The 14,053-nt window shown below is 38.7% G+C and overlaps 1 protein-coding gene across 1 annotated transcript in view; it reads right to left on the bottom strand.

Annotated features, from left to right (window-relative positions):
* Positions 1 to 6,432: 6,432 nt before the first annotated feature.
* ZNF605 (zinc finger protein 605) overlaps positions 6,433 to 14,053 on the bottom strand; it is a 49,825-nt gene continuing 42,204 nt past the window's right edge. Inside the window, exon 7 of the mRNA XM_070515777.1 lies at positions 6,433 to 11,916. Within this exon, the coding sequence (XP_070371878.1) occupies positions 11,147 to 11,916 (770 nt within the window). The 3' untranslated portion in view covers positions 6,433 to 11,146. The remainder of the gene's footprint in view (positions 11,917 to 14,053) is intronic.

Here is a 14,053-nt window from a genome sequence, read left to right as displayed (position 1 = left end):
TACGCAGTTAAGGGGGAGGTAAAAGAAAAGCTTCCTGAGTCTTCTATTTCTTAAATATAATCAACCTAAAATAATCAATACCCCATAGAGGCATATTTTGGGGTGGCATACTCTTTCTTTTGGATTCAATTAATTGCTTCATGAACTACAAGCTTTTGTTGTCCTTTATTGGGGCTTTGAGGTAATGACCTATTTTGATCATTTTGTCTGAAGATGCCTTTATTTCACTCATTATTTGAAGAACTTTTACTGAAGTACACGTGCAGAAAAGTGCACATTGGGTACAGAGCATGGACGCCTACACTGAACACATCCATGTAACCAGCACCGCCACCACCCCTTGACCCCATTCCAGACTCAAGCTCCTCTCCTAACAGTAATCACTATCCTGAGCGGACTAGTTTGGCCTGTTTTCAAACTTGTTATGAGTGGAATTATACATGTGTCCTCTTTTGGGTACGGTCTCTTTCCTCAGCGTTACGTTTATTAGATTCATCCGTCTTGTGCACATAGTTGTATTTGCAGCTGTGAATTCTCATCTATTTATTCCTCCATTTTACTGCTGGTGGATATCTGAGTCATTGCAAGTTTTGGCTACCACTAACAGTGTTGCCATGAACATTTTTGTCTAAGTATTTTGGTCAGCACATGTATGCATTTCTGCTGGGAGTACGATTGCTGTCTCTTTGGAAAAGCATATGTTACATTTCACTAAATATTGCCAAATAATTTTCCAAACTGGTTGTACTAATTTATACTCCTCTGGAAAGGAGGATACACACACACACACACGCACATACACTACAGAGCAATAGACACAGGAGAGAGAAAGATGAAGAAGGCAACCGCCATTTTTTTCATTAGAAATCTTACTATATTTTATCCATTGGTTTAGGCTTGGTAGTATATACCAGGGGGAAAAAGGTGATCTAAACAATATGGAAATTTCTTTCTCATGAAAAGAAGTCCATAGGCAGGCTGGTGTGCCGGCCCCATGAAATCATTAGACATTCCCCTACATTTCCACCACCCTAGTTAGCGGCTTTCATCTCATGGTCAACTTATAGTTCAGGATGGCTCCTTGAGTGCCAGACACTAATTCCAAAGTGTAGGAAGAAAAGAAGGACAAACAGGTCCTCTTATTAGCTGAGTCAATCTTCAGACCATTTTTATTGGGCAATTCACTTTGTATTGATTTATAAGACACATACGCATATACACACATATAGTATTAACCCTGTCATATATGCATGAGAAACATATTTTATAACTAATCATTTGCCTTTTAACTTGTAATTCAGAAATCAGAAGTGTTTACAGTAAAATCTGATAGTATTTCATTTAGAATTTTTGCCTTTTGTGTCATTCTTAGGCCTTTCCACTCAAGATTGTAAAAATATTCATCTATATTTTTTGTGACTGGCTTTATAAGATTATATATATATTAAAATTCAAATCCTTTTGGAATCAGTTTGTTGTCATATGTGAGAAAGTACTCAAATAATTTCCTAATGGTTAACAATTTGGACTAATGTCACTGATCCACAAATTTATTCATTCCCCACCTTCAGCATAAGAAAAAATCATATAAATGTTTTATCTGCATGTATCTTTTAAAATATTATTGAGGTCATATTGGCTTATAACACTGTGTAAGTTTCAGATGTACATTATATTTCAGTTTCTGTATAGACTGCATCGTGTTCACCACCAATAGTCCAGTTTTTATCCATCACCAGACACATGTGCCCCTTTACCCCTTTCACCCTCCCCTGCCCCCTACTCCTCTGGTAACCACTAATCTGTTCTCCTTATCTATGTGTTTGTTTATCTTCCAAATGTGAGTGAAATCATATGGTATTTGTCTTTCTCTGTCTTATTCCACTTAGAATAATTCCCTCAAAATCCATCCATGTTGTCGAAAATGGCACAATTTTGTCTTTTTATGGCTGAGTAGTATTCCATTGTGTATATATACCATCTTCTTTATCCAATCATTAGTTGATGGGCACTTGAGTTGCTTCCATGTCTTGGCTACTGTGAATAATGCTGCAATGAACATAGGGCTGCATAAGTCTCTTTGTATTGTTGATTTCAAGTTCTTTGGATAAATACTCAGTAGTGGGACAGTTGGATCATATGGTATTTCTATTTTTAGTTTTTTGAGGAATCTCCATACTGTTTTCCACAGTGGCTGCACCTGTTTGCATTCCCACCAGCAGTGTATGAGGGTTCCCTTTTCTCCCCACCATCTCCAATATTTATTTCCTGCCTTGTTAATTACAGCCATTCTGATGGGTATGAGGTGATATTTCATTGTATTTGCATTTTGATTTGGATTTTCCTGATAATTAGTGATGCTGAACATCTTTTCATGTGCCTGACAGCCATCTGTATACCGTCTTTGGAAAAATGTCTGTTCATATCCTCTGCCCATTTTTTGATCGGGTTGTTCATTTTTTTTGTTGTTGAGTTGTACGAATTCTTCACATATTTTGGAAATTAGCCCCTTGTTGGATATATGATTTGCAAATATTTTCTCCCAGTCAGTGGGTTATCTTTTCGTTTTGTTGATGGCTTCCTTTGCTGTGCAGAAGCTGTTTAGTCTGATGTATCTGCATGTATTTCCTAGCGATGCTCACACTATCCATTCTTGCATCTTTATAACAAGTATAAGTGGCTCTCAGGAGCTTTTTCCTCAATTTACTGCTTTAAAAAACCTCCAGGCTTTTCTCACAGTTATCACGTAGTTGTTATTTTTACAGAAAAACTTTAGAAAATTTTGGACAAATAAAAATCATGTTCATGACAGTGGCTTATGGGAAATGAGTCTTGTGGTTGGCAGGAGGCTCCTCTGACACTGTGGAGCTGGGTAAAGCGCGAGCAGGTGGAAAAGGCACTTTCCCTACATAGAAATGACAGCAGGTTTGAGAACAGAACCTGGGCCTGGAGACACTGCTGAGGTAGAGGAGCTGAACCCCAGACCACACATCCGGCCAGGATGTGGAGACGGGCCAGAGGGCTCTCAGGGGGGCAGCCCCCCAGACTTCAGCAGAATCAACAAAAATTGTCTCTGGAGGAAAACGTCCTCCAATTGATTCACCCAAGATGCCTACAGATTAAAGTAAACAAATAATGGTTCACCAAGATCACCAAACCCACAAGGAAACAAGCCATTATGAGGGAAAAGGTCATCCAATGAAAAGCAACTGATTTAGGCCCAAAAGATATCAGACATTAGAATGATCAGATACAGGCTATAAAATGATGATTTAAATAAATCAATTAGGAAATCACAAAGATAAATAAGCAACAGGAGACTATAAAAATGACCAGGCAGATTTTTAAAAGTTTACTTTTATTTATCTTAAATATGCATATAGCAAATTCACTCCAGTTGACGTGAAGTGCTACGAGTATTGACAAATGCATAGTCATGTGATTGTCACCACAATCAAGATACAAACGCTTCCCTCATCCCCCCAAAATTCTCCCCAAACCCTCTCCTGCTGCCCCTTCGAAGCCACTTTCCTTCCTCACCTCCAACCCCTGGCTATCACTGATCTCCCTCTCTGTAATTAAAGCCGTTTCCAGGATGTCACATAAATGGAGCATTTTGAGCACAGCTTCTCTCACTTAGCACAATGCGTACGACCCAGCCATGCTGTGCATATACTGGTGGGCTGCTCCTTTCTATTGCTGAGCAGTGTTCCATGATACGTGGCACAGGACATTTACCTATTCTGTTGGTTACAGTATGTTTATCCATTCACCAGTTGGACATTTGGTTTGAATCCAGTTTTTGGTGAATATACAAAAATGGCTATAAACATCTCAATACAGCTTTTTATGTGAAAATAAGTTTTCCTTTCTTTTGGGCAAAAATCGGCAATATGGTAAATGTATACTTAACTTTATAAGGAACTGCCAAGTTGCTTTCCAGACTGTATTATCTTGCATTCCCACTGTTCCAGTGGCTCCACATCCTCACCAGCATTTAATATTCAGTTGTTTGTCCGTTGTGAGCCTAAAAGATGTGTAGTGACATCTCACTGTAATAGTAGTTTCCCTAATAATTAATGATGTTGATCATATTTTCATGTGCTTATTTAAAATCCACATATTTTCTTGGAAGTTTTCAAGTATTTTGCCCACTTAAAAAATTGAGTTGTGTCCTTATTTTGAGTTTTGAGAGTTCTTTGTATATTCTGGATAAAAGATCTTTCTTAGATAAGTAATTTGCAAATATTTTCTCCCACTCCTGACTTTACTTTTTTAACAGATATTTCAATCGAACTGACTTTAAATTCATTAATCCTGTCTTCTGCTATATCTTCTCTGCTGTCAATCCCACTCAATGAGCTCATAATCTCAGACATCATATTTTTAGTTTTAGAATATCCCTTTTTCTACACATTCAGTTTATTACAATTCTACATCTTTTCATTCACTATGTCTACCTCTTCCTGTCTCCTTCTACTTATTAATGATAGTTATCTCAAGGTCCTTTTCTGCCAGTTCCAATTTCTGAAGCAAGTGTGGATCTGCTTCTTTCTCTTTTTTTTTTAAAGATTGGCACCCAAGTTAACACCTGGTGCTAATCTTCTCTTTTTATTTCTTCTCCCCCAAATCCCCCAGTAGATAGTTGTATATTCTAATTGTAGCTCCTTCTAGTTGTGGCATGTGGGATGCCGCCTCAGCGTGGCTTGATGAGTGGTGTCACATCTGCACCCAGGATCCAAACCGGTGAAACCCTGGGCCACTGCAGTGGAGTATGCAAACTTAACCACTTGGCCATGGTACCGGCCTGTGTGGGTCTGTTTCTATTGACTGTTTTTTTCCTTTGATTATCAGTAACATTTTCTTGAGTTTTGGCATATTTAGCCATTTTAAATTTTATATTAAATATTCTATAAATAAGAAATGTAAAGGCTCTCCAGATGATACTCTCTTAGATCAAAGAGGATTACCCCTTTCCCAATTCAGGAAAGTAATATAGGTTCTGTGCACTTCGATCAGAGATTGAGCTGTGTGGGGGCTGAGTTGAGGGTTTATCATTGAGGCATAATTTACATACAACAAAATGCATGTATTTTAATTGTGTGGTTTAATGAGTTATGATAAATATAGACCTGTCTCCAACACCCCAAGAGACAAACTATTTCCAAATCCCTCAAAATGTTCCCATTTGAGTTTTGTCAAAAATTTTTTTGCATATACTGAGATGATTTTTCTTTAGTTAATGTTGTGAATTACATCAATTGGTTCTCAAATATTCATTAAAATTTGCACTCCTGGGTTAAATGCCACTTGGTCATGATGTAGTATCACTTTCCTATGTTGCTATTATTTGTTAATTATGATATGCTAATATTTTGTTCAGGATTTTTGCATCCGTATTCATGAATTGGTCTGTAATTTTACTTTTCTTATAGTATCTTTGGCAGGTTTTGGTATGAGGGCTATGCTGGCCTTACGAAATGAGTTGGGAAGTATTTCTTACTCCTCTTCGTTTGTGTAGGATTCATATTGTTTTAATAAATTATTTCATAGAATTCCCATCAGTGAATTTTCTTTTGTGCTGAGGTGAATTTAATACATGCAATAGATATAGAGCCATATATTTTACCTTGTGTCAGTTTCATCTAAGTGTCCATTTCATCTAAGTTGTAAAATACATTAGGAAAAAATCTGTTTGTAAATTCTCCTATTTTTCTTTTAACATCTACAGGATCTGTAATGACAACTCTTCTTTTGTCCCTCCCAGGAGTAATTTGACTCTTCTGTTCTCTTCATTGGTCTAGCTGGGGTTTATCCATTCTATATTTTCAAAGAATCAATTACATTTTTGTTAATTTTCTCAATTTTTTGTTTTCTAGGTTACTGATTTCCTGTTTTGTCTTTATTGTTTCCCACCTTCTACTTTGGATTTACTTTGCTCTTTTTCAATCTCTGGAAGGCTGAGGCTTAAATCACTGATATTAGACTTTTCTTCTTTTCTGACAGGTTAAAGCTGTAATTTCCTTTAATGCACAGCTTCAGCCGCAACTCTTTAAGTCTGGTGTGTTGTTTTCCCTATCATTTAATTCAAACTATGTTTTTAAGTTCTCCTTTGATTTCTTCCTTATTTTATGTGTTACTTAGGAGTGTATTGCCTAATTTTCAACTATATGGGCATTTTCTAGATGGCTTACTATTATATTTATTTTAATTCTATTGTTACTATGGAATATATCCTACGATTTTTATCTATGGAGACCTGATTTATGGCTTCACATATGGTCTATATTAGTCAATGTTCCATGTCCAATGTTCCTTGAAAAAAATGTACATTCTGCAGGTTTTATGTGCAGAGGTCTGTAAATGTCAAAAGGTCAGGTTCGTTCATAAAATTTCCCAAATACTTTATATCCTTCTAGATTTTTTGCGTGCACTTGTTCTATTAGTAAGAAGGAAGTAAAAAAATCTCCAATTACGATTGTGCATTTTTCTACTTTTACCTTTAGCTCTACCCATTTTTAAACACCTTTATTGAGGTGTAATTCACCCATTATAAGTGTCCAATTCAAAGGCTTTCAGTAAATAGGTAGAGTTATGCACCATCACCATAATCCAGTTTTATCACCCCTACAAGTACCCCCATTCCCATTTGCAGTTGACCCCCAGCCTAAGGCAATCACATATCTGCATCTCTTTTGATTTGCCTTTTCTGGATATTTTCACACAAACAGAATATCTAGTCTTTTGTGTCTGGTTCCTTTCTTGCTGCAACTATGTCATAACTTTTTATTGCTGAAAAGTATTTTACTGTATGGGTATACCACATTTCCTTTATCCACCCAAAAGCTGTTTTGAATTGTTTCCAGGATTTGGCTGTTATGAATAATTTTGCTAGGAACTCATATACTCTGCAAGGTTGAGGTGCTGGCTCTGAACCTGCAACCACTATCTACTGTTTCTCCCACAGCTGTAACGCACAGGGTCCAATCTTGAAAATAAGAACTAGTCTAAGTAAAACAGAGGGAATTCAAGATGAGAAGTTGGTTACACAGGGATAGTGTTACAGGCTCCTAATTAACACCAGCCCTGCTATTGGTGGTTCCCCTACACTGAGCCCAGCATATACCAGGTTAAAACCAAAAGCACTCACCCCTTCCCCTGCTGCTTTAGCTACACTCACATGTAACTATCTGTTTCTTTAACCTTGATTCCCTGAGCTTCACAACCAAATAGAAGTTACACAATGTTAAAGCCCACATGGCCTCATGCTGGGCTCCCACTAAAGTTGTGGCTCATCACAGGTCCTTGAAGTTTAGGACAAAGAAACTGATGTTCAGAGAAGATCAAGAAGCTGAAGCTTCCCAGGCCCCAGCTCCTTGGCTTCCTGGCACCGGAATCCACCATCCACCATGGAGGCAGACAGCAAAGGACATCCCTCTGCAGATTCCCTTCTCTCACCACCGCCTCCCTGCAAACAGCCTCCCAAGGCCAAATGCAGGAAAGTGCAGAACCGGCAGGGCCACAGGCTCCCCCTCCCTACAAGAAGCCACATTCCTTGCAAATCTTTAAAATTCTCACCCACTTCTTAAAAGAGAGCCAGCAGCTCCTAAGGCACCAGCTTGTTGTCAGCTCCCTTTACCTGGTAAAGAAAAAAAAAGCTGATTTTCCTATTCACCTAAAACTCTGTTCTCGTTATTTGGATTGGGACCCAGTTCAGAGACTGAACTCTTGGTAACAATAAGAGAGATGGGAAGCCAATGAGGGTGGCAAGACATCAGGAATTCAACAGAAGCAAGAATTCATTACCAAGACTAGGCTGGAGGGGTCAGAGGAGGTGGAGGTATTACCGGAGCCCAGAGGCCAGGGTCATCCAGCGGTGCTGTAACCATGGTAGGCCATTTAGGAGGAGCTGGGGCTAAAGAGGGGACACGGCCTTTGCTGGAGAGAATGCCTGGGGCACAGACGGGAAGAAATACCCTAGTTTTTACTAATCTCACACCCTCCAATCTCCCATTAATACCTTCCACTAACCAAACTCTTCTAGAAGCACCTGACACAGGAGACTGGAACACATCCCATGAGGCAGACTTGCCCTGCCTGAGAGCAGAGCAGGCTGGGGGAGGACAGGGGATGGATCTGAGGACCAAGCAGGCCCAGGATCAGCACAGCCCACCATTTTGTTATTCAGCATCCTTTCTTCTCACACTTCTGTGATACACATGTGACACTTCTGCCTATTGTGAATCAACAAATCACACAATGACACTCACTCTCTCCCCCAGCAAGAGGAATACAAAGTTCTATAAGTTACTGTTCACATCTCAAGTCTAGGATGTCTAGACACAACATAACTTTTCTTGATCTCATGATCTATGAACTAAATTATAAAACAAAATGTCACCAATGCTCCATATCAAAACAAAACATAGGAAAAATGTGTTGAAACATAAGAAAAATATGCATAGCAGGTACATTCATCTCTGTACTTATCATACAACTCTGGTTATTATTATGATTTTTTTTGGTGAGGAAGATTGGCTCTGAGCTAACATCTGTGCCAATCTTCCTCTGTTTTACATGTGGGATGCTGCCACAGCATGGCACGATGAGTGGTGTGTAAGTCCACACCTGGGATCTGAACCTGTGAATCCCAGGCCACCAAAGCGGAGCACGTGAACTTAACCACTACACGACTGTGCTGGCTCCTGGTTGATTTTTTTTTATATAACTTTCTTCTGCCACCTGTTCCATGTTATGCTTGCCATTAGCCAGCTATCAGCAAGTCAAGGTTCTTTACCTGGTGAGGAAACCCAAATCTTCATTACTGAAGAATCTGAATTCCTAGTAATCCTATCCTCACTGAGGGGCTTTAGATTCCCACTGAAACTTACTATCTTACACGGAAACAGTAAAAGGCTCAGCAGCGAATCTGTTGGTTCCATATATGGTCCACCTGGCCCCAGCTGTGCAGCAGCAATGCCTAAACTCCACGGATTAAAAACTTCAGCAGTAATAGTAACCTCCTCTTCTGACTGTTGATTCACTTGCACAAGAAGCTGAAAACTTTTAACTTCCAGTGTCACAGAACTATTTTTGTGCCATTTGGTAGAAGCCTTCTTTCCTTGAGAATTAAGACCTCTAACCCAGAGGAATCCAAGCTTGTAGGGATGGAGAGCAAAAACTGTGAACGAATAATTACTCATTTGTCCATCTCACCACCCTCTCTGGCTTCTCACTTCTCCCATCACCTGTGTCATCAACTTCCTGTTGTAAAGTCCTTCTGTTTTACTTAGAGTAGTTGTTATTTTCAAGGTTGGGCCCTGACTGGTAAACCAGCCACCAATGTTCTCATGACACTTCAGAGTAATGGAGACCTCCTCATACAGGCAGCGTAAGAAATCTGGGGTCAAACCATACCCTACAGCGATACTTTGCCAACCTAGATCCTAACTTTAACTTTGAATACAACCCCATATGCACTTAATGTCTGCTCTTGGATATACAATCTAAAGAGTATTCCTTTCTCTAATGAAAACAGTTGGTTTTCTGTAATTCTGAATGTTACAATCATTCAAGAAAGGATTTGGCCATTGTCAAGCGATACCAAGGAGAGGAATTACTAAGAATTCTAAACAGAGGTAGGCACAACTTGCATAATAGACAGTTTCAACAAAGACAAATTTTTGTGTTGGCAATACGAGAAAAATCACACGTTTAGGGAATAGTGCAAATCTCTAAATTTCACCAACCATCAAAAAGGTTTTTGGCATTTTCAAGGCACATTATTAATAATTTTAACTTAAATAAAAGTTGGTGCATTGAAAAGCAAGATAACATCTTGCACATTGCAAGGTTTCTTGTAATTAAATAATTAAACAAAGATCTTTTACAAATAAAATAACTCAATTTCTAAAGCCTCATCTGTATGAGATCTCTGAATCAACCTGTCAAAAATCCTAATTCTCCTAGCAAAGTCTCTGCATGTAACCTTAAAGAATTACATGGCCCTTTAAAAATAAAGTGGGTTTCTTTTTCTAATTATCTGCAAAGGACTTAAGGAAAACATTAAAAGATTGGCAGAGAACAGATAACATGATGTCTTATCATAGTAACATAAAATACAGATAGTTTCTTGGCCATATTATATTTGATCAATGTACAACTGAACTTGCACAGAAATCCCACTGGAAAAACAGAAGGATATGCTTTGTGGGCCTTTTGTTTTTACTGCCTCCATTTTTCACATATTTAGATTGATGAGCAATACAAATCAGAGCTTCTCTTTTGCTCAGTCAGCCATGTTAACTTGCATTCTTGCCTTTTACGTATCTAATATGAACAGCAATTCTGTATATAAACTGGTGACTCAGAGGAAGCTGGAGATTTTATTTAAAAAATCCCAGCTCCTGTTATTGAAGACAGAGCATGGTAGAAGTTCTCAAACTCATTTACCTGTGCCAAGAAAGTATCTGGTAATACAATTTAGACTATTTTTTAAATAATAAGTCAATAACTTGACCTAGTTTACCTTCTATTGTTGTAGGACAAGGTAAATGATATTCTGTGTAGAACTCTTGACAGATGCCATGCTATGTACATGACACATAGCATGTTCATGGTTATATTCATTTCACATATGCTCTGAAAATATATAAATTTCATATTATGTAGCCATAATCAGGAATATAAGCCCCATATACCTCTGAAAGAATATGCTTCTTGTTCTGCTGTCATGACTATCGAACATACATATATAGACAAATATATAAATATCTTTAAAGCTTCACACACTTATGAGTTAGAATTGAATATATAATCTTTTCTTTAAAGATGCAGTATCACAGTTGTAAACTGAATTTCCTTTGAACATTATTTCTATGGAAATATTTTTCCATATTCTTTTAAGTCATGATTTTTCTCCTCAGTATGAATAGCCTGATTTACAATGAGCAGCTCTCTGCTCTCCTGTCTCTGCCACATTCACTGTGCACAGGCTCACTCTCCCAGCTGGCACTCTGACGTTTAAGGAAGTATAACTTCCATCCAAAGACTGTACTCATGACATTCACAGAATTTCTATAAATGAGTTTTAGGGTACAGAAAGAAGTGTGATTATTTTCTTAAGTTTCTCACATTCCCTGTATTTCTAGGGTTTCTGTTCTGTGTGAGTTCTCTGATGTATCATGAGGTATGACTTCTGGGAGAAGGCCTTCCCACATTCGCTGCAGCCATGGGGCTTCTCTCCTGTGTGAGTTCTCTGATGTATAATGAGCTGTGACTTCCAAATAAATGCTTTTGTACAGTCATTACATCCATAGGGTTTTTCTCCTGAATGAGTTTTCTGATGTCTAATGAGGAGTGGCTTTCCACTGAAAGCTTTCCCACATTCACTGCATCCATATGGTTTCTCTCCTGCATGAATCCTCTGATGCTTATTGAGACTTGATTTCTCTCTGAAGGCTTTCCCACATTCACTGCACTTATTGGGTTTTTCATCTATGTGGGTTCTCTTATGAGTAATAAGCTGTGACTTCCCACTAAAGGCTCTCCCACATTCACCACAGCCATACGGTTTCTCTCCTGTATGACTTCGCTGATGAATAATGAGCTGTGATGTCTGAGAGAAGACTTTGTTACAGTCACTGCATTCATAGGGTTTCTCTCCTGTATGAGTTCTCTTATGTGTAATGAGATGTGACTTTCGAGAGAAAGCCTTCCCACATTCACATCCATAAAGCTTTTCTCCTGTGTGAACTGTGTGATGTGTAACAAGGTGTGACTTCTGGGAAAAGCCTTTGCCACGTTCACTGCATTTAAAGGGTTTCTCTCCTGTACGTGTTCTCTGATGTACAACGAATCGTGACTTCCTGCTGATGACTTTTCCACATTCATTACATTCATAGTATTTTAATCCAATGCAAGTTTTTTCATGTTTTTTATAGAGAAATGATTTTTCATATCCATTTAACTTACAAGACTTCTTTCTTCCACAATTTCCATTCTGAGTAAATAAATCTAATGAATATTTCAAATGTTTTCCATTTGGGACACACTTACTGGCTTTTTGCTTTAAAAGTGAAAGGTTCATGCCTGACTGAACTATTTTTCCACTTGCACGACCTTCGTGGGCTTGTTCCAAACTTTTAAGCCTGTCTTGGATTTCTTGGTGCCAAGCTTTGTAATCATCCACTTTCCAGTATTCTAAAGAGTAGAACAATAAACATATTTTGTGAACCCTTCAATAACTGTGAACCCGATGAACTAGAACTTATGAGCTAGAAATGCAGAAATACTCACGCACAACTATATGCTTTTGTTTGGGAACTAAAATTAAGTAAAGTGCTCTCATGGAAACTGAGGTAGAAAACCAATAATAGGCAAGGAAAAGGAAAAAAATCTTTGACTAAATAGGCTGTTAGAGGCCAAGATATAATAATTCTTTCTAGGCAAAGGTACAATCAACTCTGAGATAAGGCAACAAAAAGTTGCACTAGACGGTAGGGAACGATGACACCAAAGCTATTCCTTTGGTTACAGGCATAGAAGGGGTAAACTATCATCAAAGAAATCCAGGAAAAATAACCGAGGACATCCAGTAGTAATCTGAGGGGTTCAACAATAGAAGGGAAAGGAAATAGGAGGGAATTAGAAAAGTGAGAGGAAAAAGTCACAATGAATCCATATACATGAGAAAAGAAAAGGAATCTATTGGCAGGTGAGAGTTTGGGGTGTGGAGAGGGAACATGAATGTACAAGATCCTACATGAGAACGACAACGCTAAGCTCCTCAGTACAGATAAGAGGAACATCTCTCACTCTAAAATCAAAGCAAAGAAGGACAGATTATCCTAATACGGATATGTGATATATATGATATGATATTTGGGTATCCGAGAAACTCACATCAATGGTCCTGAGTCACTTCCAAAGGCTGAGGACTTCAAGATTCTCTAAAGAACATTTCAAAGGTACCCACCCTTCACTATCTTCACTGTCCACTGCAAACTGGCATTTAAATTCCAGTCTCACATATGACAGGTTACCAATCACTCACCTGAAAATCTCTGACCTGTGATATCTTCATCTATTATCCATTGCTGCTCTTCCTCCAATTTGAAGATCACATCTGGTTTGATAACTTGAAACCCTGTACATGGTAAATCAGAGGACTTGAGCCCAGTTTCTTGGGCTTCAGCCTTCTAAAGAATAAATGAATGTTTCAGAGGCTTCACAATGAGGCCTTTCGTATGGGGTGTGAGTATGCAAAACTCTGAAGACAAAAAAGGACTAAGAAATTTTGAATTCTTAAACTAAAGCCCTAAATCTTTAAACACTTGAAGGCCTCAGTTTTTAGAAAGTGAATAGGAAAAGACAATTGGCGGGACAGAGTCTGAGTCCACACAGGAGCGTGTCCTTACCCAGCGACACAAGGCTGCTCCAGTTCTCCAACACCACACTTCTGTCCACACTCTTCTGAGCAGAGTCCAGCAGCTGCCACTCCTCCCAGGTGAAGACCACAGCCACATCCTCAAATGACAAGGATCCCTAAAAGAGCAGGTGCGTATTAAATAGGAAGAAATACTTACTGGAGCAAAAGATGTAAACAAACACTGTAGCAGGAGCTGGTTGCCTTCGAAGTAGCCATTTCCTCCTCCTTTCTTGCAAACCCCACTTATATTAGGGGTGAAAATGTGACCAGTTCGAAGTAACAAGTCATAACGGTTCTAAGCGAGTCTTGACAGTCCTATTTCCCTTTGTGCTTCTGTCTCTTACATCTAGATTTAGCCACATGATTCTGTTCTGGCAATGGGAGGGAAGAAGTGTGAGAAGGGAATTTTGGGGAAGCTTTTGCTTTTCTGATACAAGAGACAGATACTGATAGTGCCCTCTGCCCCCATCTACCATGCTTCCTGTTGTAATACAGACGGTATACTTGGAGCTGCAGCAGCCATCTTGCGCTGCGAGGCAATACGTGTATACAGAAAACCAACTTGTGTACAAGTACAATAGAGGTCGACACTAGAAATATCCTTAATCTTTTATGACACCAGTG

Source organism: Equus asinus, chromosome 8 (genome assembly GCF_041296235.1).
Source record: "Equus asinus isolate D_3611 breed Donkey chromosome 8, EquAss-T2T_v2, whole genome shotgun sequence".
NCBI classification, from domain to species: domain Eukaryota; kingdom Metazoa; phylum Chordata; class Mammalia; order Perissodactyla; family Equidae; genus Equus; species Equus asinus.
Note: the sequence above shows the minus strand (reverse complement) of the source record. Positions and strands in the feature narration are given on the sequence as shown.